The 27,862-nt window shown below is 38.4% G+C and overlaps 3 protein-coding genes across 4 annotated transcripts; all 3 read left to right on the top strand.

Moving 5' to 3' along the window:
* Nucleotides 1–193: 193 nt before the first annotated feature.
* On the top strand, nt 194–5,964 carry LOC124223647 (juvenile hormone esterase-like). Its single transcript, XM_046635871.2, has 8 exons — nt 194–574; nt 3,416–3,698; nt 3,762–3,947; nt 4,026–4,225; nt 4,458–4,614; nt 4,774–5,082; nt 5,189–5,327; nt 5,435–5,964. Exons 1-8 carry the CDS (start codon nt 440–442, stop codon nt 5,601–5,603), a joined length of 1,578 nt encoding a protein of 525 aa, XP_046491827.1. The 5' UTR covers nt 194–439; the 3' UTR covers nt 5,604–5,964.
* A 2,289-nt stretch (nt 5,965–8,253) lies between these two features.
* On the top strand, nt 8,254–12,999 carry LOC124223646 (juvenile hormone esterase-like). Of its 2 annotated transcripts, none has more exons than XM_046635868.2 (8): nt 8,254–8,431; nt 10,607–10,889; nt 10,954–11,139; nt 11,210–11,409; nt 11,602–11,758; nt 11,973–12,290; nt 12,429–12,567; nt 12,683–12,999. In XM_046635868.2, exons 1-8 carry the CDS (start codon nt 8,297–8,299, stop codon nt 12,852–12,854), a joined length of 1,590 nt encoding a protein of 529 aa, XP_046491824.1. In that variant the 5' UTR covers nt 8,254–8,296; the 3' UTR covers nt 12,855–12,999. The 2 variants fall into 2 exon arrangements, with proteins under 2 accessions (XP_046491824.1, XP_046491825.1); XM_046635869.2 differs by lacking the exon at nt 8,254–8,431 and adding an exon at nt 9,128–9,227.
* A 2,857-nt stretch (nt 13,000–15,856) lies between these two features.
* LOC124223648 (juvenile hormone esterase-like) lies at nt 15,857–26,502 on the top strand. Its single transcript, XM_046635872.2, has 8 exons — nt 15,857–16,025; nt 21,176–21,458; nt 21,531–21,716; nt 21,906–22,105; nt 22,178–22,334; nt 25,031–25,345; nt 25,420–25,555; nt 25,638–26,502. Exons 1-8 carry the CDS (start codon nt 15,891–15,893, stop codon nt 25,801–25,803), a joined length of 1,578 nt encoding a protein of 525 aa, XP_046491828.1. The 5' UTR covers nt 15,857–15,890; the 3' UTR covers nt 25,804–26,502.
* Nucleotides 26,503–27,862: the final 1,360 nt, after the last annotated feature.

Genomic DNA, 27,862 nt, shown 5'->3' with positions numbered 1-27,862 from the left:
CGACGGAGAACATTGTGGATTTGACATTCTAGGTTTTATTTTTCAAATTTTACGTTGAAAATGACAAGTGAGAGAATTTCCGATAGAAAACCGTGTTTCTAATTTTTCTTTAACGCATATTTCAAACTGTTTAATTAGATTGGAAAACTTTGTAGCAAAATCTAATAATTGTGAAAACCCCTGTTAACTCAAGCCAGAGGTCTTTCGTACTCGAGAAATCGCTTTGTTGACGCCTAAACAATGTGAAGAACTCATAAAAAAACACATAAAAAATTCGGAGGCCGGTTTTGCGTACAGGATTTGGTGGATTGGCCCACATACAAGATTGTCGCAAGATACTGTCGAGTTGTTTGAGAACGTCGAAGTTGAGTCAAACAAAAGTATCGTGGACGGTTTAAGTAAACTACGGATTTCAGTTCGGTCACTGATCGAGTCAGACATGGCTGGCCACGTAGTTAACGTTAAGCAAGGATGGTTACGTGGTACAACAATGAGCAGTATCGTTGGAGGATCCTACATCGTATTCAAAGGCATTCCATTCGCTGCTCCTCCAGTAGGGAATTTGAGATTTGCGGTAAGAATCCTGTTGCAATAAATTGAAAATTTTCGATTGAATTTTGAGTGTTTGTTCGTATCTTGATGTTCACCCCTTGATACTGTCGTATTTGGGTTTTATTTATTATTTATTTTGGTTCGCAACATGGCGTATGTTTTGCCAGGTCACACCGCCTGAGACACAAAATATATTTTCCACAATATACTTGTGGCAATTAGCGAGGGCTTTACAATGAGCGTCAAGGACTTAACAACTTTTTATGCATGACCCTATTTGTGGTATGACGATTATTGGGGGAGGAAATTTCGATTTGTAGGTCATTCTCCAGTGTTTTACAGTATCTATAGCCAAATATTTCCATATTCACCAGCCTTAAAATTGTCATAAGAAATACTTGAAATAACGTTCTCTCTTCAAGCCGATCATTGAATAATTTACTTCAATTTTCGTAATCAGTTTCTGCAAAAGCATGTCTTAATATAGATTTTTGACGATATTATTTTGAAAATAGTAATCACTAAAATTGTATAAGATATCAAAAATGGTACCATTTACGGAATAATGAAAAGCAAACAGTTTGTAATTGCACTGAAAAAATAATTTAGTCGTAATGACCAACATTTGGTACTGACGAGGAAAACAGTTTCGGAGACTTACTATACACATATTATTCGATAGTAGTAATCAATTAGTAGCTCTCATGATATCGTAAATTTAACTAATCTTTATCCACTGAATGGATTTAATGAACTGTATGAAGCAATTTACTTGAATCTACCAAAGGGTATTCTGCATTTTGATATTAGCATGAAAAAAGTATTATTTATCAAATTGAGTGAATTAACATCGAGATTTCGTATTTATATGTATATTCTATTCGATCAAATTTTTATTCAATTCTGAAACAATTATGTCATCAATTTTGGTATTTACAAGAAAATAGTGTTTCCACGAGAAAATTTTCTACAAAATGCGTCCAAAAATTCATTTTTTTCAGAAATTACAAAATTTTCTCTGTGTCCAATTTTCCTAAAATGCATCTATTACCAGTAACTAATTTCTCTAAAATTTATGGCGAGATAGAAGTTCAGTAGATTATCCCGAGATACGTTGTCACATCCTCGATGCCTAACATTCCTGAATATTAGCCTCATTATGCATCACCTATTCAATTCCATGGATTGATATCTTTTCACATAATTATAAGCTTCATAATTTCGTTTTAAGTCGTTCTTATATTCTACTTTCCGTATGCATGCATGGATACGGTTTCTTTCATCTGCTGATTGTTGTGAGAAACATTCATTCTTGTTGATGTTATCCTTATCGTCGAATAATATTAACGGTAATCTGAATGCAAACAGACTTACGTGCACGTACGTACCAGAAGGACCACACCAGAAAAAGAGTGGTATCATTTCAATATCGTAAGCTCACGGTCAAAGTATTTTATCTTTTACAATGCCTTTGATGGCTTTGGCTATTCATCTCATCAAGATTTGAGCAAAAATTGTGTAGCGTCAAACAATGTTCATTAGGATGAACCAGATGCCTGAAAATTACCTCATGATGTTTTCGGAAATGCAGGAACTGGCGTGCACGTGCAGCGTAATAAAACCTTTTTCGAGTGGTGTCTGTTTGAGAAATGATAGTCGAAGGCCAGAACAGGATGTCTTTGTACATATGATGCAAGTACGGAAATTCTTATCCGCACCAGTGTGAAAGGCCGGAGTGGGCGTAACTAACCCACTACACTGGACACAGAGGGCAGGGGTAATTTAGGGTGAATAAGAGGGCCCAAAATATCATCTCAACTTACGTAAATCTTCCGTATTGGTCCTCTTCCCATCAAAAAATGGAAGGAACGAATTAAGAAGCACGTTAGAAAACCGCACGCTAAGGAACGAACACCAAGGTGCGTTGCAGCATGCAGAATCAGGGGAGTTCTTTAAAACCCTGTAAACGAGGCAATTCAACAAAAATCTATTAACGGAGCAGTTCCGAAACGTTGTCTGACTAGAGCAGTTCATCGAAGACCTTTTAAGCAGTCAGTTCAAATCATCATTAGAATATAGTAGTTTACAAAATCTTTTAGAATCATGACAAGTAATGTAACTTTGAAGGAATTCCGTTCTTTTCTTCTATTTGGATATCATGATTTTAATATTCAATCGTTATAATCTTGATATAATTAAATTTGAATAAACTTAATCATTGTGTTTATTCTGTTTCATGAGTGAATCAAATTAATTACCTTCAACGTTACTAAATCAAACTGACAAATCTAATAAACTATTTCCGTACCCATTTTAGTATATTCACCGGAGCCCTATCTGGCATTGATGAATTTTTTTCTTTACTCTTTCATTTTCGCAATAGCACTTGTATCGTTCATTGGTCCACAGGTGCCCTATTTGGCCTTGGTGGATGATCCTTCTTTCTTTTGAAAACCCTTCCACAAAACCCCGTAGTAGATGACAGTTTGAAACTGTAACGATCGATTCTAAAGTGCTAGCAGACAATTATTAGTCGATATTTTATTCATTTAGATAGAGACAATAATTCAGTTGCCGCAAGCAGAGTAATTGTTCGTAAATATTGTCAATTCATATCACATCTAGTCACCTTTGAGCACGCAGAGCCGCCCACCGCTCGAATCATCAAGATCAGAAAGAAAAGTTTTATTTCGAAAAATAAAATGTGCAGTGCACTGATGATTCGTAAATTGGGTAGTAAGTTCGGGTCTTTCATTCATGAAATGTACTTGTATATTTTGGCCGTATAATTCTTAACGAATTTCTCCTGTACGTTAATAAATTTTAAGAAACGTGTAAAAGATGCATGTGGATGGTTCACCAGGATCCTCACCCTCCGGAACCATGGACCGGTGTGCGAGACGCTATTCAAGAGAGGTCAAAATGTATCCAAATCGACGGAGTGACGTCGACGGTTGATGGCGATGAAGACTGTCTTTACCTGAACGTGACAACCACATCGTTAAAAGGATCGCGACCAGTGATGGTTTGGATACATGGGGGAGGTTTCATGGTCGGTGACGGAAGTCTTGACTCGTACGGTCCAGATTACCTAATGAAGACAGACATTGTATTGGTATCCATACAATACAGACTTGGTGTATTTGGTGAGTTCCTTTCACGTTCGTTCTTTTGAGATTCGATCATTCTAAAGAGCGATACAATCGAAGGGTTCCTGCAACTCGATCATGAGGTGGTGCCTGGAAATGCCGGTCTAAAAGATCAAGTGGCCGCTTTGAAGTGGGTCAAGGACAACATTGCCCAGTTTGGTGGCGACCCAAACAATATAACCATCTTTGGAGAAAGTGTGGGTAGTGCATCAGTGCATTTTCACCTTTTGTCACCACTCTCTAAGGGTAAAACAATCATATCGGACCGACCCATTTTTTATTCCGTACTTTTTGGTAATTGCCGCCACTCTCAACCGTTTTCAGGTCTTTTTCACAAGGCCATTATGCAGAGTGGCGTGACACTGAATCCTTGGATAGATTGTACTACGTCACTGGGTCCTGCTCACCTCCTTACTGCCACTCTAGGTAGAGAAACCACTGATCCTCACGAGATCGTTGAGCATTTGCGTAAGGTTCCAGCTGAAAAGCTTCTCTTTGCTCAAGGAGAAGCATGCACCCCCGAGGTTTGTGTATCAGTAGCATTGCATTAAAAACTTAAGCTGCAGAGTAATTGGAATGTGGTTTCAGGAATCATATTCCAATTGCCACATTGCAACAGCCATTGAGACGCTGTAACGTATTTCACTATATTAAAGTGTTCACTTGAAAATGTTAAATAAGATTTGTTTTCCACAACTTCTACAAAATGGAGGGACGATGTGGATATAAGAGATAAGTGTATACATCCTTCCGCAGGACAAGTTTCATTTCTTAGTCTCATTTCGGCCGTGTGTCGATGACAAAAGTCAGCAACCATTTATGCCAAAACTCCCGCAAGATCTTGTCGAGAACAGTGTCGACGTTCCTGTGATCATTGGATACAATACTCACGAGGGAATTCTTTCCCTGATGGGTAAGCTGTTGACTCTTATATCAAAATTGACGATTGAAATACTCTGGGACCGAATCGAATATTATTCCTTTGAACAAAGCAGTATCCAACGTAAATGACTTTTTACAACTGAATATATTCTTTTGTTTAAAAAAGCTCTCTTTTCGAAACTGTTTACAGAAACTACAGAAAAATCTCCACTTGAATTACTTCAGGATGATTTTGAGATTGCTGTGAGTCAGGATTTGATCGCAAAAGATCCGTCTAAAATATCTGAGGTAGCAAAGGAAATACGAGATTTCTACTTCAAAGATAAAGAAATAACCAAAGAGATGATCAACGAGTATGTTCAATATTACGGTGACGTACACTTCGTCAACGGGATCCTCAAAGTAGTTGAATATCATCAACGGAGAAAAGGTCCAACCTACCTCTACAGGTTTTCTTACGACAGTCCTAAATCCTTAGTAAAAATAGAAGGAGTCAAAGGTATTTCGAATTATTTGATTCAATTGATACGCAATGCATATCGTAAGAGTAGTACATTTATTCCGTTATTCTCATTATTATCGGTTGACAATTTGAAACCTTTCAGGTGCAGCTCACACCGATGATATTCCGTACATATTTTACTCAGCACGGTTCTCCGAACGTTTAAAATTGGAACCAAATTCAGTCGAGCAAACCATTTCCGACAGAATGGTCAGAATGTGGACAGACTTCGCAAAAACTGGGTCAGTATTGGTTACGATAATTCTTACCATCACGCAAATCAAGTGGGAAAGGATAGCACAGGGATTAAGGTTTTTCTCGCGATAAAAATTGACATACTCCTCTACAGAAATCCGACACCACAAATCGACGATTTGATAACTGTTAAATGGGACCCAGTTACGCGGACAGATAAAAATTATCTACAAATTGGCGCGGAGCTTTCTGCTGGGGTAAATCCGAATCCAGAAGTACAGGATCTCTTTAAACGCATCTTCGATATTGTCAATAGGCAATAATCAAGTCAAAACTAAGAATGACTTCGAATTGTTCCATCATGAATAGGCATGGCATAGAAGTCCATCAATGAATTAAATTTTACTTGGATTACCGTATATTACTGTATATACTTGCGTTCATGCAAAATTAATTAAATGTAACTCGTATTGACTAACAATCGAATTAATGTTTTTTTTATCTTATATCGTATGCCTGTTTTATAAGGAGCTAAATGTGACTTGCTATTACTGAAGATAAGATATAAATTACGGTATTTTCGTACCGTAGTAACTTTAAGGCTTTTCTTTTCCGTTTGGATGTTGCACATTCTATAAGAAAATATAATATATATCTTCTCTGCGTAGAAATGCCAATATTCAAGATCTCACAACGTATACATTTTTCCGTCAATTATTATCGTCTGGTTCATATTATTCAATAATATTTTTATGCGTTAATATCTTGCAGTGTTCAGGAGGTATTTGAAGTTTTAAGTAATTTTGTATGCCATTGCGTAATAGTAGTTCAACATATATGATAAGGAGCTCATATTCCTGAGCCTTTCCACATCTATTTAATACATATAATCCCTGTAATCAGAGCACAATGTTTCCTTCAAACGCTACGATCAAGGAGGAGTTAGGGTTGACCAGCACCCCAGTTTTCTTTATAGGCTCCAAAAACGTCTTCCGTATTTCTATAAGTTAGTTGTATTTCATCAACTTATAGTTGCTGAAACGGCTTAAAAGGTCTTCAACGAACTGCTCTGGTTACATGACGTTTTAGAACTGCTCTGTTCAAAGATTTTTGTTGAACTGCCTTGTTTAGACGGTTTTGAAGATCTGCTCTGATTCTGCATACTGCAACGCGCCTTGGAGTTCATTCCTCAGCGTGCGGTTTTCTAACGTGCTTCGTAATTGGTTCCTTTCATTTTTTGATGGGAAGAGACCAATACGGAAGATTTACGTAAGTTGAGATGATATTTTGGGCCCTCTTATTTACCCTAAGTTACCCCTGCCCTCTGGGTCCAGTGTAGTGGGTTAGTTACGCCCACTTCGGCCTTTCACACGGGTGCGGGTAAGAATTTCCGTACTTGCATCATATATACAAAGATATCCTGTTCTGGCCTTCGACTATCATTTCTCAAACAGACACCGCTCGAAAAAGGTTTTATTACGCTGCACGTTTACGCCACTTCCTGCATTTCCGGAAACATCATGAGGTAATTTTCAGGCATCTGGTTCATTCTAATGAAGATTGTTTGACGCTACACAATTTTTGCTCAAATCTTGATGAGATGAATAGCCAAAGCCATCAAAGGCATTGTAAAAGATAAAATACTTTGACCGTGAGCTTACGATATTGAAATGATACCACTCTTTTTCTGGTGTGGTCCTTCTGGTACGTACGTGCACGTAAGTCTATTTGCATTCAGATTACCGTTAATATTATTTGACTATAAGGTTAACATAAACAAGAATGAATATTTCTCAAAACGGTTAGAAGATAAAAGATAATTTATAGTATAATATAAGAATGACTAAAAAACGAAAGTATAAAGGTTATAAGTATGTAAAAAGAATATATCAATCCATGGAACTAAATCGGTGATGTAAAATAAGTCTAATATTCAGGGGCGTTAGGCATCGAGGATGTGACAGTATATTAATTACCTTCGTATTAACGGGAAGATTTTGAAGTTTTTTCCACGGAATTCTGTGACCAACAGTATTAACAGTGAACAAAACGATCCATGTGCGTTGAATCAAATTTTTAGTCATTTCCCTAACACATTTTCTTGACACAAGTTTCACGTCATAGCAAGGAACTCTCACCGTGTTATCTAGAAAAATTTATAGTCAGCATGATCGTACAAAAGCTTGATTCAATTCTGTATTAAGTCGTCACAAGTATTCCGCCCGACAAAAGTATTTTATTGAATCAAGTAAGTACCGTGTTCGCTGCATTTGACTATAGCATCAAGTTGAATCAAAGGAATATCACTTGCCTCGAATAGCCCTTTCCCTCCGTGCAGGAAACTAACACCCCGATAATCTCGGTCGTTGTTTTCACGGCATTCTGTGTTCCTACAATTGAAATTCATAAAGTACTGCCCTGTTTGATACCATTGATACTTATTTCGTCTGTATGAAAAACGATCTGACAAGCTCTAAATATCGTAGCAATAAAATTCTCGAACGATGGATATTGTTTTAGGGAAGTTGATATAGGGACTTGGAAGGAACATGCATTATATCCTATAGATAAATTGTTCGCGGGTAAGTACAGAATATGGATGAGTGCTTCCAGTCAGGGATCATCATCGGTTTCAAACCGACTGAAATGAACTTCATTGTAGCTAAATGCCAATTTCGATTTCCACGAAAATGTTGAGGTCACTAAAAGCTTTATGATTTTGTTTATATTTTTCATTATGTTTCTCTCAAAAAGCTCTATGCGGGAGTATATGGCAATTACAGTAGTCGTTACCCACCGAGATTTACTCGTCGTATGATAGTTGCCAAATTCTGAAGTACTTTAAAATTATGAATCGCGCTATGAAGATAATACTGGCAACAGATTGTACTGAGATAACACATAAGTACGTCTTAAAGCCTTGAAGATAAGCTGGCTGAAAGTTTTTTAGAGAAGCTTAATATTTAGTGGGTATTGAAGGCTTTGGAATTCAGTCTGACCACTCGTTACGTTCAGAATGGGCGGGTTAACCGTTAATGTGAAGCAGGGGTGGCTTCGCGGTACTAGGGAGAAAAGCTCTGTAGGAGGATCTTACATATCTTTCAATGGGATTCCCTTTGCAGCACCTCCCGTAGGAAACTTAAGATTCGCGGTGAGTTTTTCTACACAATAATGAGACTGCAAAAAGTCTCCAGTGTTCGGGATTAACCAATACTGAGCATACTGTGCGACGTGATTATCCATTATTTGCATTGTTTTAAAATTCATACCGTGCAACTACTGGCTCCGTGTCTGATACCCCGTACCTCGTATCATGAGTGCTTTCATAAGCAGCTCAACGTGACCTTCATAACACTGAAGATTAGATATCCAGTCTAATATTTATTGGGCTGCAAACGTGTCTCTGGAACACGAAGATCTGACACGATTTACGTCTCGGCTTGTACTCATTCATTTTTCGTAAAATGCGATTATTAATTTAATTGAAAATGCAAAGTACCATATTTCCAAGCTCACAGAAAACGTCTCATCATTCTTTCAACTTTTTGTAATCCTCATGAAACTATTCTATTTGAAAATCTAATTTAGCTACGTAAGTATCGGGTTACGAGATAAAATGTTGGGTACCTGAATCGCTGTGCTCAATTAATGAGGTTCTCTTTTTGCTTCATAATCAGTTCATTATTTATCGATGCTACTCATGAGTCAATGATCGCGCGTCTGAGATTCGAGAAGTCAGAATTACATGTATTCGTGTACGCTTAATTAGTTTATATCGTGACGATTGACGTATCAAATGATTGTCCCAGACTTTTACGTTCGTATACCAATTTACTGAACTGACTAGAATGAATGGGTATTATGTGAAACTTTTCATAGAAATGCAACAAGTGTCAACCGTGACTAGGCGGAATGATGGCCAGATAGAGCCCATGAGCGATAGAATGGTAAGATGACGGCTCCGTGTGCGAAAAGTTCTGGGGGGAAGAAGCATGGAGGCAACTATTGGCGTGGCGCTGATAAGACTACCTATTAAGAAGTCAGATTCTCCATCGCGGGAAGGTTTAAAGAGTCTAATTATTCATTCACAATCAAGTTGTAGTAAACATTGCTCAAGTTCTCCGTGTCAGATCTAAGGTTGACTGAGCTATGTTCCCCAACAATGCTATACATTTCTAAGATTAACCTTTTCCTGTAGTCCTTTTCGCGGTGGAGGATGTCAACTTCGCGAAATTAAAACTATGATTACATTCTACTCTGTGTTTTGTCATGGCTGCTTGTTTTTCCGGGTCTGATAGAATATTACGTTTATGTTCGTTTATTCTGGTCTTCAAGTGTCTGCTCGTTTGTTCTTTATAAAATTTGTTGCAATCGATGCAAGGAATGCTATAGATCAGATTGGAGCATTTCTCAATTGGATTACGATCTTTGGGTGAAATAAACAGCCCTGAAAAATTATTATTATTTTCAAAAAAACCGTTATACACGAAACTTATTAAGAGCGCGTTCTATTTTTTGTGATGGGCCTTTTACATCCGGAAAGGTGGTAAATATCTTGGGGGTAAAGTTGACGTCATCATAGTCTATGGCAACACCTAGTTCACCAGCGGGTTTGTTTCCAAGATGAAAGACTCTATCCTTGATGCGTTGATCAATTTCGGAGGATAATTATTGAGCAACGATACCTATATCATAAGTTTCGTGTCTTCTGTGTGGCACGAGTTGTCTACCAATAGGATAGCTCGTATACCCAACCAATCTCTGAAAATTTTTAAATTTGCACCGAGCTGGTCTTCCATCGGTTAGTTTTGCATCTGGACTCCACTTAGTGACCTGGCGATGTAAGTCGAATCGGTATAATTTAACAAAGTGATTTTTCAGTTGTCAATATGTATTTTGGAAGATACAGGGAAGTAGAAAGTAGAATAAGATCTATGTTGAGTAGCGTATTACAGTGCGTCCTGTTGCAAATCGAAAGCAAAAACCACCTTAGCTGGGGTTTTTGGGTTCATTCGAATATTTTGAAGATGTGACAGCAGTCTGTCAGTGTGCTATTGGAAAATGAAAACACATCTTTGTGGAACTCGCGACAAGAGAATCTGGTCGTAATCCTCAAATGGTGTGGCGACAAGATTTGTTGTTTGTTGAGTTCATAACTCACGTGTAGTTTGAGGAGTATCGACAAATTTTTAGGATCGGCAGCTGAAAAAATTCTCGTTTTCAATGAACTTATAAAATGTTGTGAGGGAGTTGTAAAATTACACTATCATACTACACCGACTGAAGTGAAAAAAAATTGATTACGAACGTGTGAGTGGTTTGTCAGGATCCTAGACCTCCACTACCATGGACCGGCGTGCGAGATGCTTCAAAAGAGGGGCCGAAGTGCATCCAATTCGATTTAATGACGTCGACAATAGTCGGTGAAGAAGACTGCCTATACCTGAACGTAGCAACAACATCGTTGCAAGGATCGCGACCGGTGATGGTTTGGATTCACGGAGGAGCTTTCATCATTGGTGACGGGAGCTCGGCCATGTACAGCCCTGACTACCTGATGAAGACCGACATTGTCTTTGTTTCGATACAATATAGACTCGGTGTTTTAGGTAAGTTCAATCGACGTTTTCCTCCCTTTGGTTTGATTACTGTAAGAAAATAATTAAATTCAAGGGTTTCTGCAACTCGATCATGAGGTGATGCCGGGAAATGCGGGTCTAAAGGATCAAGTAGCAGCTTTGAAATGGGTGAAGGAGAACATCTCTCAGTTTGGCGGTGACTCTAACAACATAACCATCTTCGGTGAAAGTGCCGGTAGTGCATCAGTACATTACCATCTTGTGTCCCCACTTTCCAAAGGTAAACAGCTGTCCGCAGCCACTTAAATCTATCCTTATCAGTTGTTTTTACCATCGCTGTTTGTATCTAGGTCTTTTTCACAAGGCCATCATGCAGAGTGGTGTAATATTGAATCCCTGGGTAATTACTCCTCCGTCAGTCGAGACAGCTCATCGTCTCGCTGCACTACTTGGAAAGGAAACCACTGATGTTCACGAGATCGTCGAGCATCTGCGCACGATTCCAGCTCTTCAGCTTATACAAGCTGAACTGCAAGTTCCGACTCCAGAGGTTGGTGAACCAGTCACATCAGAAAGAAACAGAATTAAAAAATATGACTGTTTGACATGAATTACTTGGGATTGTTTCTCTGATTATTGCCGATAATTTTTAGAAACAAATTCATAGACTTTCTATTTCATGTAGGGCGTCATCAGCCCGAATATTTACGAATATAAGACTCCTCTCTAACTTGTTTCTCAGGATAAAATCCGCTTCTTATTCCCATTTCGGCCGAGTATTGATGACAAAAGTGAACAACCATTCCTACCGAAAAACGCGAAAGAACTTGCTGTGAAGGGTATCGACGTACCGGTGATAATCGGATACAACAGTCACGAGGGATTGTTTTTCTTGATGGGTAAGATGAAATATTGTATCAAACTAGTTTATGATAATCATACTCAGAGCAAATTTCCATGAAATGGAAAAAGATGTGCCGTTTAAACCATTGATGTTAGTTGATCCCAATAAATTCCCTCCACCAAATCCAATTTGTTTGTTACTTGTACAGTTTTTTCTTATCGGGACATTCTTTTTCTCTATGTTTGAAACCGCATTTCAACCATTTACAGGATTTGTGGACGAGACACTTGAAACAGTGGATAAAAACTTCGAGGTTGTAGTGACTGAAAATTTGATCGCTGAAAATCCATCAAAAATATCCGAGGTAGCAAGTGAAATAAGAAATTTTTACTTCAAAGATAAATCAGTCACTCGAGAGACATTGGATGAATACGTCCAATGTTATGGTGATTTATACTTCGTTAATGGAGTCCTGAAGACAGTTGAATATCAGCAGAAGAAACCAAAGACACCGACCTACTTGTACAAATTTACTCGCGAAAATCCTCAATCCATGGGCAAACTTATCTTCAAGGTGCCGCTAAAAGGTATCGCAAAATTTTCGACACTAATGATTTACTAGCAGTAAAAAAATTAATTCAACAAGTCGGGAAGATGTTGCTCAAGCGCTTGTACTTACCGTAAGAATTCTTCAACCCAATTGACTTATCGTAATCCTCGTACAGGCGCTGCACACGCTGACGAACTCCAATATCTCTTCCATACGAAGCTGCACGCCGATCTGTTGAAATTCGAACCAAATTCTACCGAGCAAAAGTTATCCGATGCAATGGTCAAAATGTGGACGGATTTCGCAAAAACTGGGTAAACATCTCGTACAGTTTTGATAATTGCAGTGACACTAGTACAGTGTCAATTTCATAAAGATTCCCGAGATTTGGGTGATTGTGTTTACTTTTGTTCAATTCCTTTTCAATAGAAATCCAACACCTCAGACTGACAATGATTTGATACCAGTAAAATGGAGCCCAGTAACACGGACAAGTAAGAATTACCTAGAAATTGGCGACGAGCTCTCTGCCCGAGCAAATCCTGACGAAGAGGTATCTCAGCTGTTCAACCGTATCTCTGATATCGTTAAGAGTCAGTAGAACGTCGCTATGAGGAATACTTCTCATGTGACCAGTGGGTGGAACGAATTATCATCTTCTAGGACTCCGCTTGAACTTCATCATATCTTGTCATGAAGCATAAACGCTGTTGTACTTATTTCAGGACTAAACGATTTTGATGAGACTTTGACTTAAATATAACCCTGTCTAGATACACATGCGTGAGTTTTATCGGCTGTTTGCCCAAGCTGGCCATCCCGAATTTCAGCTGTCAAACTGTTTCTGGCGGCGATGTAGTTGGTACGAATTTTTGAGGCTAGAATCTCAAATAATTGAGGTAACTTGGAAAGGTTTGGGAAGCATTTGTTATTGGGTCGGAAAGTTGATTCTTCAAAGACCCGTCGGAATTTAATGCTTATGCTATTTGAAAATTCAAAGGTACACATTTCGTGTACGTGGGCCTGTCTGCATCGCAGACAAGAATATCGCTGCGGGAAGATTTCGCCGACCAATGAAATTGGATTATTTGGCGCATGCGCAGTTGATTTTCAAGATTCAAGAGATTGTCCCGGCATAGCAAAGTGAATTTCTGTGAATTGTCTGATGACAGTCAAGTCTTTATGCTCTTGTACAATGCAATCAGTATCTTGAAGTTGTGTCACGTACTCTTTTTCATGAGTCACACTACTTTCAGCACTCTGTCCTTATTTTTGCCTGAACACGATGTTAGGTACAGTGATTTTTGACCGAATGAAATAACTATTGCAAAATACTTACTCAAGAACGTAGAAACAGTATCAATTTTCATTCCCACGTTTTTTCATTTATAAAAAATATATTTGTTTTGGCATATGTTATTAACTCAAATTGCAAAATGTTTACGGTTGGTGAAATCTAGAGTATTTATAAAGACAATCGTGATGAATCACACGCTGTTCTTAAATACAAGGAGCAAATATATTAGCTATCTCCATTTCTGACCGATCAGAAGAAGCTTGATTTGAGTGACAATGATTTAAACTTTCTAGGTGATTAGAAGATGTCGTAGAAAATTGGAAAATAATAGTCACCTTATTCCTACGTGGTGTTCGATATGTTACATCACGCCAAGTCGTGCATCTAATTGTCAGTCGGAATAATTCGTTGTTATTTTTCATGTTGGAATGTGTTTGGGATCCCCGTGATGATCCAGTATCAGTAATGTATCACGCACTGCTGCATTATTTTGCATCAGAAAGTAAATCTGCTTGGCCTTTAAACGTGATCAGCGTAGCTATGAAGTACGGTCGATACGTATTATCACCGCTTTTGAAAATGAGTTTGTGAAAATATACGGAATCCGATTCGTATATGGGTCATGAAAATTTGGCCTTGAGAATCTAGTTCTATAAATTCCGGTTGGTTACAAAATAATTAACCGAAATCGGTGTGAAGTGAATCTTTGGAGATAAGAGATATAATTTATCGGCGTACTTGACTCATTGGCTGAAAGTCACGGAATTTTTACCCAGACTTTGTGATGATGAAATTTTGGTTGTTCAATTGATGCCGAAGTATTTGTTACATGATGCTTTTATTGGAACCGCAACACTTCACAAATTGTAAGGCCGCGAATATGCATATTCATTTTTCACTGCAGGATTCTGCTCAAATAAACGTCTCAGAATTTGCATGGAGAATGGGAAATAGAATAGAGGTACATTGCATAACTTCAATTCAGAAACTACTTTTCTTAAGGATCCAGGCTTCCGCGCAACTCTCTGAATAGAGCCAAAGGCTTCAGGGTGTCATTTATTTACCAATGTTTAACATTAAAATGTTATCTAATCGGACAAATACATCGTAAAAACGGGTTCCACAATCAAAATACGCATAAAAAACGTTTCTTGTAGAACGAGTATATCCTTGATACGTGTAGTGCGTTTGACAGCACGAAATGTGGCAACAATGTATGCGAACATTTCGTGGTTCGTATGTGTCAGCTGCGGTTTGAACTGTTTACATCGTTTGTACCGTGCGGTTATTTGAGTGCGATGTTGCTGCATCTCACGACATGCGCGTTACAAATGTGAGACCGTGCATATCCAAATTTTTTATACTCTGATTCTTTCAGAAATATTTTATCGTCAACGTACACTTTTTTTCTAAAGTTTATTCCATTGTTAGATATTAAAACTATAATCTCCAATTTGTGAATGTTGAAAATCAAACTTATATTGATGCTGGAATAAATAAACTGTCGCACTCCTATTACGTATCATGTTTAACGCAGCATTTTTCGTTGACCGTTTTTTTCAAAATTTTAAACGTGAACTTCACTTTTTCTGCACGTCGTTAGGAAATTTAATACTTACTCTATGCCCCGATCAAATTTACCCAACTGTCAAAATACTGAAATTTTTTGCCACGTGTAAATAATTCAAGATCAAATATTGTAAATGAGCCAAACGTGAGCCCTCATCAAATCTGTAACGCGAGAGTACGCTTGAAACTCGCTAAGGGGCCGTCCATTAATCACGTGAGGCTTGAAAGGGGGGCGGGGGGGGGGGTGACAAAAATCACGAAATGTCACAAGAGGGGTGGGGGGGGGGGGGGGGGGTGTAATAAGATATCACGTGTATTTATTTTTTCATTATTAACCTTTCTATCTAGACATTTTTATCATTGTCGTTAATATCAGAATAAGATAAGATTATATTTTATATCTGTACTTAGGATTATATTCTAAGATATTCTAAAAAATTTTAGATTTTTTTTAGATACTAAAAATAAACGTGATGTTGGGCGGGGGGTGGGGGGGTAGTCTTAAACCTCACCACCCATCACCAAGGGGGAGGGGGGGTTGAAAAATGCTTAAAAAAAGATCACGTGATTAATGGACGGCCCCTAATGCGGTATTACAGATAAATAACATAATAAGTTGAACACTGGCCAGTGTTACGTTACGTAACTGGGCTATCTCGTAAACGACTTGATAAGTAAACGCGAGAAGAGGGGGCGAGAAGAGAGAACACCAGGTTTACGTCAATCCAACTGCATGCGTTGCGGTCTGTCTATCAGTTGAGCTACTCAGAGATGGTTCGGCCAGTTGTTCTTGTGAAGGAAGGATCGCTTTGCGGCACTGAGACAAAGACTAAGGATGGATTCCCCTTCATTTCATTCAAGGGCATTCCTTACGCAGAGCCTCCCGTCGGCGAGCTGCGATTTAAGGTATGTGGTTAAGTGATCACATGGAAAGAAGAGATTAAGGATACGCTTTTCCATGTACTTATAAGTGCGGTGTTTGAATTAAATTGAAAAAGAATTTCTGCGATATTTTTACTGCGACACCCCGGCCACGTGCACGTTATTAAAAATATTACCAACGACCGCTAATTGCTTTCTGAAGTAATAATTGAATGAACAGTGTGGAAATAGAAGCGTAAAGTGACAAGATCCTTCTCAGCACGTTTGGACTATACTATGGGCTATGAATAGACCTTGGGTTAGGTAAATGAACTTAGGCAATAAATCGACAAAACGAAGCAGGTAATATTTATGTTATGGGAAATAAATATTTGTTTATTCAAAAAATTAACAGGATAACAAGGAATGTATATGGTAGGATTGAGAGTGTTGGGTACTTACGAGCTAGCGCAATTTTTTATGTATTTAAGTAGGAGATTGTGTAGAATAGCGTCATTTCCGCTATCGAAAAATTATAAGGACAATCAATAAATTTCCGTTGTCGGATGCTTGTTACAAGGATAATTAACTATAAATTTTCACTAACGGATGATTACACACAGGCATACATGATTAAATAATAAACCTCCACTATCGGATGGTTATTACAAGGATAATCAATTGTAAACCTCCGCTATTGGATGATTCCTATTACTCGCAATTGGTCATAAGGACCTCCGGACGAACGGTAAATGTTGTATTGAGGATATGGAGGGAAAACGACGTTTATATCGGTTCTCGGTCAGTTACGACAAGACATTTATTGGTCTAGCCCCTGAAACAACATGAAGACTTTACTGGAACGAATAACGTGAAGCTGAGACATGAATTTAAATACTAAAATCTGATTTTACTGATTAATTAGGCCCTAGTTATTTATAACAATATGCTAAATTGTTTATGTGATAATACCGAGGGAGTCGGTCCCATGCGGTAGATCAAATAAAGTTCGAAGCTGCCAGCTGTGGTCTGGCAGAGATCGTGGAGCGCTGTTAAAACAAGTATTATTTATTAATGAGTAACATTCTCTTAGGTGTATTTACATTACGCGTCTTCTCTACGAATTGACGCCAGTTGGCGTCAGCCACAGAAAACTGGTTATCGAAAGAGGGCGTCTCATACACATTCCTATGTGTCTAACTTGTCCGTCGTACCTTGGTCTAGCTATTTTAAATTCAGGTTGCAACATTTGTCAGAATCATGAAAAAATCTTGTCGATGCCGTAACTTTATTCTATATGTAAAATATCCAAGTGCACGTATCGCAAATGAATTTACTATTACGATTTCGTCGAACGCATGCCATGACTTCATTTTTGGCTCAAATAACTATGTATCGCAGTTGTAATGTATCAAGCATTACGATATCAGTACATTTCACGTATTCTCTTTAATCATTCACCAGCCAGGGAACAATGGAACGATATCGGCCGAAGGTTTCCAATCTTCCTTCTGTTCTCTCGTTTGAACAATTCACTAGTCAAAACGAACGCCTTGTCTAGGCTCCGGCAATATTGAAATATTAGGAATTAACCGCATCGGACTGTGTATAGACTATTTAAGCACAGAGTAAAGCAAACAAACCAAAAATACCGAATCGGATTAGAATAAGGAAGTGTGAAAAGGCCGGGAATACAAAAAGAACGTTGACGATAGATTAAACCGAATCTGCGAAAATAACTCAGAAAAAATTGTAACTATGGCATACACAAAGCTTAATTTAGCATGCCGACAAAGAGGGGGAAGCCACTCAAAATGTATATAAATAAGTGTCGGCACGGTAACAGCCTCGAGTCGAAACTTAGACCCTCGTGTACGCCTGTAAGTCCTACGTTTGGTAGGACGTAGTAGGACCTGTGGAGGACTAACTTTTTTTTGTAAAGAGAAACTATTCTAGGCCGATATTTCCGTTTCTTCCAAGTTTAGTTTCAAAGTAGCACATCTTTGAAACCTCTACAGGTCCTCTATATCCTCTATATCCTTAAGACAGGTCTTTTACCACAGAATTTACACACAATTCCAGTCATTGAATGTTAAGATCAATAATTGAATTTGATTTCGATACTTAGATTGATCGACATGTGAGTAATGATACCAAATTCAAGTGTTGATCATAATATTTAATGGCCGAGATTTGCCGAGTTCCTCATATTTTCGCGGATGTGAAAATCATCTCTAAATTAATAGCGATGAATTATAGACACACTTTTTGATAATAAAACTTACGAAAGATTTATTTGCATACATTTACGTCGAATTGCAGATATTAGTCTGATGAAGTTGTACGTGTTTGTGACGATTCTTCTTCGGCTTAAATTCCGTGATTCTCGCCACAATTTGTTAACATTTGAATAATTGAGATGAATGTGGATATTCGGATTGGGTGAGGAGGCCAAACAGAATATTCGCAAAATTATGACTAAAGGTATCTGATTTATGTTGCAATCACGGAATATATATATATCACTTTCGGAGTGCAACACGCACTGTGGGAGCTTACAATGGCTCGAGATAAAAAAAAAACAAGCATTCACACCTCATTCATTCAAACACGTAAAAAATAAAAATGTCCCTGCATGGAGGTTACGTTCTAGAGATGACTGAGAAACTGGTAATTGATTTTACTCGGATTCACTATCAAGAAACTCAAAATGAAAATCATGTGACATAAACAGAAATTTTCGGTAAATCTATCAGATGCTATTCAAGCTTCGCAGAAACATCGAATGTGGCACAGTACGCCTACGATTCGATGTCAGGTTAACTTAGCTCGCAGTCCTTTTGTTGATTGTGGGTGGCTCAGCGGCTCCGGAGATGATTTCCTGGATTTTGGCGGCGGGTCCCCGGCAATGAGTCGTCGCTGAATTTCACCGGGATGCAACTCATGATTTTCAATGGCCCACAGGCTCCGAGATGAAGTTGGTGAAGTCGATGATTCGTCACAATCAACGAAGTTTTTTGAACGAAACGGATTTTGTCCGAGTTATTTGAAATTGGAAATTGAATCTGAGTTAGTATGTGAGTGTCCGAGACGACCTCACGTCGTGACGTCCTCTAGCAGAGAGAGAGATTCGTCCGTCGTTTGCCGGAACGTCTGGTCAAGATCGTTCCATAAATACTGTTTACTTTTGCCTTTGTGATTTACGTATTCCTTTGCTAGGGCGCGTATTTTTGAATATATATATATATATATATATGGACCCACGTATCGTTACATGTCGTATTCATATTATTTAATTTATCATGACACTTAAATTCAATTCTCTTACTTCTAATGACTTTTGCAGTTTATCGCATCTAATTATTCCGAGTAAGTAGAATAATATAATCACCAATCCAGACACTACTGCAGTACTTTTTGAGAACCTCAAAATATTAGACAGGCTCTCATATGAGGACGTTAAGGTCCACGCGGGATCCAAGTATGAAAAAGATAGCTCTCTCAAGGTTTTATGGTAGGGTAGCTGAACCTTCTCAGCTGATTTGGTCACGCATTTCAATTTTCTTTTTCGATTACTTGCTTTCACTGTCCAATTCTTTTATTCTCAATAGAGATTTTGATATATCCTTTTGCTTAGAGCATCTCTTGCTCTTGCTAATAACGAAACTATTAATTACTTGACTAATTACAAATATCATCTATAATCTTTTCGATTAATTACCGCGGTAGTTGGCACCGATATTAGGCCATCTTTATACCCTTTTGTTTGTATTATATTTATGACTATTTCCTTATCCGATTACGTGCAAATTTTCTTTTTTATTTAATTTTCTTTTATATCGCATTTTTTTAGCGACACTGATAGCAATAAAGCTTTCTGTTATTTTCTTTATTAACGAGTACTATCGTTCTCAGCACACCTACATCCTCAGCTATACTCTAGCTGGCATCTAGTATGGCTAATGCAGTTTCACTGGCACTCCCAAGGTATCTAAACACATACATACACACACACAAGGCACGACTGTGCGTCACTGCGAGGCACAGGAGTCCAGCCTTTACTAACACAGTAGCTTATAGAAAAGGGACATAAATGCATTTTATTGCAAAGGGCAAACGTATAGTCCCCACCGTCAACCTGAGGCACCCCGTGATCGGTGGTTCTTCTTCTCATCTGGAAACTAGAAAAAATAAAATTACAACACTCAAACATCGAGATGTTTCTTAATCAACATCCACAAATTAATCCTGTATGAGAAACCCAAAGAAGATAACGTACGTTCCACCACCTGCGGTTGACGCTAATACGAGACGTTACAGACTGTTTCTGTACAGGATTGCATACAGAACCGTGTTATTAGGGTTCTTTGTTTAAGTTTTCCACAATGAAAGTTCGCGATAGCATATGGCTAACAATATATAATTTATAATAATAATTCCGCCAAATATCTTGCTCAAAAGAAATAAGAGCGCAGCAAAACACGCATTATCAAAAATATTTTCACGGTTTTGAAGATGGTTGACCATGGTTTTTAACGCGGGAAAACAAGCAGTCTGACACGCATTCAGTTCTATTGAGAAATGCCGAACTTAGCAATTAGAAATAAATGTTAAGAATTCACTTTCGTGAGTTGAAAACAATTTATCGGTGACGAAACACCGTTCAGAAATATCTTGTGGGCTAGGAAAATATAATCTATTAGTAGAAGACACTTTTTTCCGTGAGGTGGTGCTCTAATCGCAAATTTGACATTAACACCTGTTACTTTCGGCACCGGTCATCCCCACCTTTTCATTTAAACATCCCACATTACGCTGTACACTTCATGAATGGGAAACCATAATTAGTGGAGCTATCTATTTGATAATCAGAAATTTCGACTGGTAGTCCATACATGGAAGCACCGTAAAAAATTTAGTGACGAAATTTGAGAGTTAAGTATCAGATTGATGTCAGATAATATGAGGTTAACTTTAAATTATAGTCTATAGAAATTGACAGTAATATATTACTTACAGTGTACGCAGCACTATTATTTTCACATTTTGATGCCAGATGGTAAATATAGATAGTATCACCAATTGTTTTTTTTTCTGTGTTATTCGCGAAAAAATCCATTTATGGTGATATAGTGGTCATATTTTTTGTCAAAAGTAAGGCAGTTCTCACCAAAACAGGTTTTACTATTCATTAGGACCCTCAACCTAAGCAGCCATGGAGTGGGGTGCGCGACGCTTTGGAAGAAGGTCCTCAGTGTGTGCAGATCGATGAGTTTTCTCACAAAGTCGAGGGTGACGAAGACTGCCTTTACATCAATGTAGCGACCACGTCGTTGAAGGGGTCGAGACCCGTGATGGTGTGGATCCATGGGGGAGCCTTTCTGTGGGGTAACGGAGGGTCTAGTATTTACGGTCCAGACTATTTGATCAAAAGGGATGTTGTCTACGTGAGCATCAATTACAGGCTTGGAATCTTTGGTCAGTCGATATCACAGAGCTTCTTGTTTCTATTCCAAAGAGCGTTTGTAGAAAACATTTTGCGTTTTTCAGGTTTCCTCCAACTCGATCACAAAGCGGCGACGGGAAATATGGGACTGAAGGATCAAGTTCTTGGTCTCAAGTGGGTGAAGGAAAACATCGCTCAATTTGGCGGTGATCCGAACAATGTTACGATATTCGGAGAAAGCGCTGGTGGCGCGTGCATACACTACCTGTTATTGTCGCCACTCACTAAAGGTGCATAAAACTTTTAAGAAAGTCTGTGCATTACTTGCAATACGTGAGAAACGAAACGAATCGATTCAACATGCGGCGGAATGGGTTCGATCACTATATGCCTCAGATATTTTTTGGGTCTTTTACAGTCTTACTATATTATATTTGGTGAACGTTATTTCAATACTGGTTTTTTTCCTGTTTGCTTAGGCCTTTTCCACAAGGCAATTTCTCAAAGTGGCGTAGCATTAAACCCGTGGGCACGTGCCTTTAAGACCGCAGAAATCGCTCAACGCGTTGCTGCCCATTTTGGAAAGGAAACCACCGACCCGAACGAAATTGTTAAATTTCTTCGAACTGTTCCGGCTCACGAGCTCGGCGATGCTCAGTTTAAGATTTTGACTCCCGAGGTTCGTGACGGTTTGCTTTAAATAATATTTTGAAATTGTGTCACGATGTTTTACGTGGTTAAAATGTTCCAGGAACAACTTGTTTTCGGTTTCCCATTTGCACCCAGTGTTGACGACAAAAGCTCGGAACCATTTCTACCACGACCTGCAATTGAACTCGCTGCAGAAGCTCACGACGTACCCCTCCTGATTGGATATAATAGTCACGAGGGAGTAGTCCACCTTTCGGGTAAGCTTGTAAAACGAGAGAATAGACTTAACAATAGAATCATTCGTAGAATATTTTTGAGATACAAGAATGGATAGACAGTCAGAATGATATCGGAACGAGTGCATGCGTAGATGACGATAGGTAAGGAACAGAGAGCAATATGTGTAAAAGGTAGACCCAGTGATAGTTGTAGATTGAAATAGAATAGAACCGGTACTGATAACAATAACAATGTTGGCTAACAAGAAAGTAATTACAATTAAATGAGGTCCTATTGTAAGCGCGATGTAGCCCAAAGTAGATAAAACAATTTCACCTAGGAAAGAAAAACAAAGAAATAAAGTAGCTTACAAGAGTGAACAGAGACAAGACTAACGAAATAGTAAGAAAAGAAAAGAAATAACAAAAATAAAAAAAACGAGAGAAAGAGCAAGTGCGAAAGTATGCATCACTTACGAATCTCCTTTGTATCAAAAATATACTTGAATAACGCACAGACGAACTGGACATAAGTGTTGAGAAGCCTTTGCAATTCAAGATCAAGACCGCTGGTACGAAGATCACAGAGTATAGTCATAGTATACACAGCAGTAGTCATTTGTATGGAAGACGAGGAAGATTATCAGTAACCTACGCGACGAACGAGACAGCAGGTAAGAAGTTAAAAGCTGTTTGAGAGTAGAATGGACCCGTTTAAAGATGACATTAACTTGAGCCACCTAGGAAAACTTGCCATCTACGAGTAAACCAAGATCCTGAATTTTTGGGATTTTTACTCAGGATAATAAAGGTGCACTTTAATTTCAGAAATAATAGAATTTTTATTGAATAATGAAATAATTTGAATAGTGGTTACAGAAGAGGTTTTGTTTATGATCTTGTCCGTTACACGGCATAGAGAGTACTACCTCTCAAGAGCCTACAAAAGAAAACAAAGAAAAGGAAAGATCATAACAGTGGATTATATCTCATGCCACTGATGGCACCACTTCCTTAACGATAATTGACTTTTGCGTTCTAGCGGGAACTTCTTAATACTCAATATACCAACAACATCAGAACTCGCTACTGACTCGTCATTCTGTAGGACAGGCGGTAGGTTAGCGGGAACAAGGCGAGTCACATACGAATCACTGTCCAAGATCAGCACGTGCATTTTAGCTGCATTAAGTTGAAGAGAGAAGCTCGCTGCTCACCCTGAGACAGCCATTCACATTGATAAGCGATAAGAAAATCCTACGAACAAAAACGAATATAAAGCTGCAGATGATCAGCGTAGACGGTGTAGAAGTGCCGCAAAATATCGTTATGAGAAGTTATCGTTGATGAGAAGGAAGAAGAATAGAGTTGCTAAGTTGAGCTTGGCCGGGGATGCGAGCTGCACATCTGTACCGGACACTGCCTGCGTTCAGCTCTTGAGGTAAGATGAAATCCACCGGAGAACATGCTGAGAAAAACCAAGATTGGACAGCTTGGCTATTAGAACACAATAATGGATGGTGTCGATTTCTTTGGTAAAGTTGAAGAGTAAAAATACTATCAACATACGATTATAAATATCCTTTAAAAAGTCCTCATTGAGTCCAAGAAGAGCGGACTGTGTGCTGAACCAACGACCAGAAAAGCAATGCTAGATTGGCAAGGATCAAACAGATGGTGGGCTTCCAAGTGACTCGATAAGTGCTCAAGAACAAAGCGCACGTGAACCTTCGGTAGAAGACAGAGATCTCTGACGTAGGATGAACTTGTCAAGAGAGGATGGAGACTTGATATTGTCCAAGGGCAGGGCTCACGTTTGGTTTAAAAGCTGGGGAAAGATAGTCACATTGAGTTAAAGTTTCAAGAGGACAAGAAGACGGGGAAAGCAAACAGGAATTGATGAAGTGAGAGAGGTCGTAAATAGCATGACGAGATTGTGAGCCGAAATGCTTCACGGCCTGGAGAAGCGAAGTCGGCGAAATGTCTTCGAGATAGAACAGTCATTGTGATTGGATAAAGGTGGAATCGCAAGTACTAGAGTAGAGGATAAAAAGTCAAGAAGTGGAGGAATACTGAGTGAGTGAGTGAGTGAGAGAGAAAGAGAGAGAGAGAGAGAGAGAGAGAGAGAGAGAGAGAGAGAGAGAGAGAGAGAGAGAGAGAGAGAGAGAGAGAGAGAGAGAGAGAGAGAGAGGAATGGAAAAAAAAATAGGAAACTAGCAGTTCCGATATCATTATATGTTTTATAATAATATGTGTTTGAAAATTCATCGATCATTCATTTTCTACTTTCACATGACTGTTAAGAGCCGAACGATATATCAACTTCAATCTAATATATTTGTAATCATTTGTTTGCTCACATCGGGTATTTTCCAACCTTTCGTCAGTATAGACGTCACGCTTTTCAGATTGAAACATTATTTTTATGGTTGCTTTAAGGGGATCAGTATAGCTTACTTCAAAAAGATCAAGCTAGTCCAAAATTAACTTTTTTTGGTAATCAAAGTTTATTTTGAATCAAAAAATTGTTTCAATGCAAATTTGTGATGCCAAGATTTTTTCGCACCGATGGCCTAATTCGTCATTTGATTGCCACATGTACTCGGATGAACCATTCCATCGTAACTGATAACAACCTCCGTTACCATGAATCATGGACCATCCAGGAATGACTCGAACTTTATGATCTTCAACAATCAAGTTATGTACTCAAAAATCGATCACATTTTGTACAGAATCAACTGACGATCACTTTTCCAAAGTCGATCAACACTTCGAGACTTCAGTATCCCGTGGACTAACCGGGCTGCCTCCATCAAAGGTGTTGGACGCCGTAAGACAGGTGAGAAAATTTTACCTGGGGGATAGGCCAATAAGCAAGGCTACGGCCGACGAGTTCGTCCAAGCCATGGGAGATCTTCAGTTTGTTGTTGGTATTCACGACGTGGTGAGCATTCGAACCGCAGCCGAATCTCCTACCTATCTTTATCGGTTCTCCCATGACGCCGAGCTTACCTTCGGTTCACATACTTTCAACATAAAAGTTAAAGGTTAGTATAACTGTTCGTAAATTACCTCGCATCAGCGAAAGCAACCGTAAGCTAGACTAAAGCCTTTTTTCCAGGTGCTGGACACGCTGACGAACTCGTGTATCTCTTTCACCCGCACCGACTCACCGTCAATTTTCTTAGACCAGGTTCGGTCGAAGAGGCGGTTTCCGAAAGGTTTGTCAGAATGTGGACGGACTTTGCGAAGACTGGGTAAGTTCCGAATCAAGTATTGGCCATGGTGACCTACATAAAAAGGGATACGAGGACTGATGAAATTTCTCTACCGATGTAGGGATCCAACTCCGCAACAGGATGATCTGATCACAGTGAAATGGAAACCAGTAACAAGCACAACTAAGAATTATCTAGAGATTGGTGGTGAACTTTCTGCTGGTGTTAATCCTGACGAGGAAATGTGGCAGTTATGGAAACGTGTCCGTGCCACTGTCAAGGACTAACAGTAGACGTACTTTTTTCTTGCGTGTTTGTTCAGCGGTGATAAGTTTATTCAGTAATACTTCGACGTTGTTGTATTTGTTCTTCCATATTCATCCAAATTCCTTTGATGGGAGGGCGTTTAAGAGTTAACATCTACGCCTTGCAATAAGACGCAGTCGTGCCGGTATAAAAGGTATTTAGGTATACTAACGAAGAACATATCCCAGGTCAATCTCTTGGAATTGATTTATTTGGAACATGTTATAGTAGATTGAAAACTAAGTGACACGTTGTTTTTTACCTGCCATTAAACACTTTAAGGGGGTAAAACTACCCTCCAAAGTAAGGCATGTCAAGATGCGATCTGGCAGTTTTTTTTTTTTTTTTCTTAATTTGAATTGAGAGAATTATAGTATTCATTTCTCATTATGAGAATACTTTTCCATTTGGATTGGTTAAAAAATATTATGTTCTTGTGGGTGAAACTGCCAAATCACCCATTGACATACCTCATAGACTCATCAGCCGAGAAAACCAGTGATTCTGGACGTGTCGGCTGAAATGATTACATACATATTCCCTTGTCCAATAAAACAAAAGTATCGAGAACGTTTATTACACGCAATAATCGTTAAGAAGAATTAATAAAAGTGAAATAATACAAAATAAACATAGAAGAATAATAAAGTAGTAATTGTGTAACGAGAAGAATAAGAAAAGTGACGGCCATATTTTAGTACAAATCACCTAATATCTTAATATCATTGATAAAATGGTATATTATAAACAAGTTTTCGATTGACTAGACAATGAAAATTCAGGTTTAATTATTATATTGCCGATTTTCAACTGATTTCTGTTCTTTTTTTTCTGTTAATCGATCGGGATTCTATTTATTTAATGATTCTTCGTACAGTCAAGCTGGAATGTTTAATTCCAGAACTAAACCATGATAATTCTTCTGCAATCCGACGTAGTGAAGATGCATTTTAGAATATTCTTTTATAATCCCTGGTTTTCCAGGAATTGCGTTCACTGGTGTTATACACCTAACTTATTTATTTAGTTTTCATTTATTCAAGGGAAAAGTATCCAAGAGGCGAACCCAGGGAGGGCAACAGTCCAATCTTAATATAGTAAAATATAAAGATATGAGGTATAAATAGTCTGAAGCATTAGAGTAATAAAAAAAAATTTGCAAAACAAAATAGAGATCAACCAAAATAAACACGAGTAAACTTGTAGGGTACACATTATAGAATACATGTCAAGCCTATTTTCACGTGCTATAGTGCGTTCCTACTACAGTATTACCTCGTTACAAGAGAATCTTCAGAATTCTGTATACGAATTCGGTGTCTGAACACGTATGAATCAACGTAACTCATTGTTCACTTGTCACGAGAAGTCCGCGTCAAAGTTGGAAGACCTCGGGTACCAAAGGTAGAGTGGGGGAAGCCATAAATCTCGCTCAATCGGAACGGAAGGTAAATCCTCTTATAACGAAGTAGTACCGATTCATGCATGAGTCGGTGTTATTTGCCGCTTGCCTGTTGTTTTTCGCTATCGTTATTATTTTAGATACATTAATTTGGTGCCACGTGAATATATCTCAACGACAAAATAACCCGCCTAAGTTACCCACGACATAACAACTTGTCACAAGAATATTAAACGACAAAATAACTCAAGTCAAAATAAACAGAGACCAAATAACATCGACAAAATAACCAGGGTCAAAATTCACGAGAATAATATTTATTTGAACGTCGTCTGCACTAATTGTCCCATTGATCCGGCACACGCCACAAACCGCATACAACGCAGATGAACTCATTTTGTCCCATAAGATGTTTTTATCGTGAGATGTTTTTGTCTATGGTTATATTGTCTCATGATATTATTGTTGTGTGTTATTATTGCGAGTTTATTTTGACGAGATATTTTGTTGCGAGGTGTTGAAAGTTTCGGGATATTATCACTTGGAGCCATTAATTTCTACTCAACCTTCTATCTTTTGGCGTTACGCTTGATTTGCTAAATAGGTAAATGACATGCTTGTAATATTTCCCTGACGAT

Source organism: Neodiprion pinetum, chromosome 7 (assembly GCF_021155775.2).
Source record: "Neodiprion pinetum isolate iyNeoPine1 chromosome 7, iyNeoPine1.2, whole genome shotgun sequence".
Lineage (NCBI taxonomy): Eukaryota > Metazoa > Arthropoda > Insecta > Hymenoptera > Diprionidae > Neodiprion > Neodiprion pinetum.
This window is presented reverse-complemented; position numbering and strand designations above follow the sequence as displayed.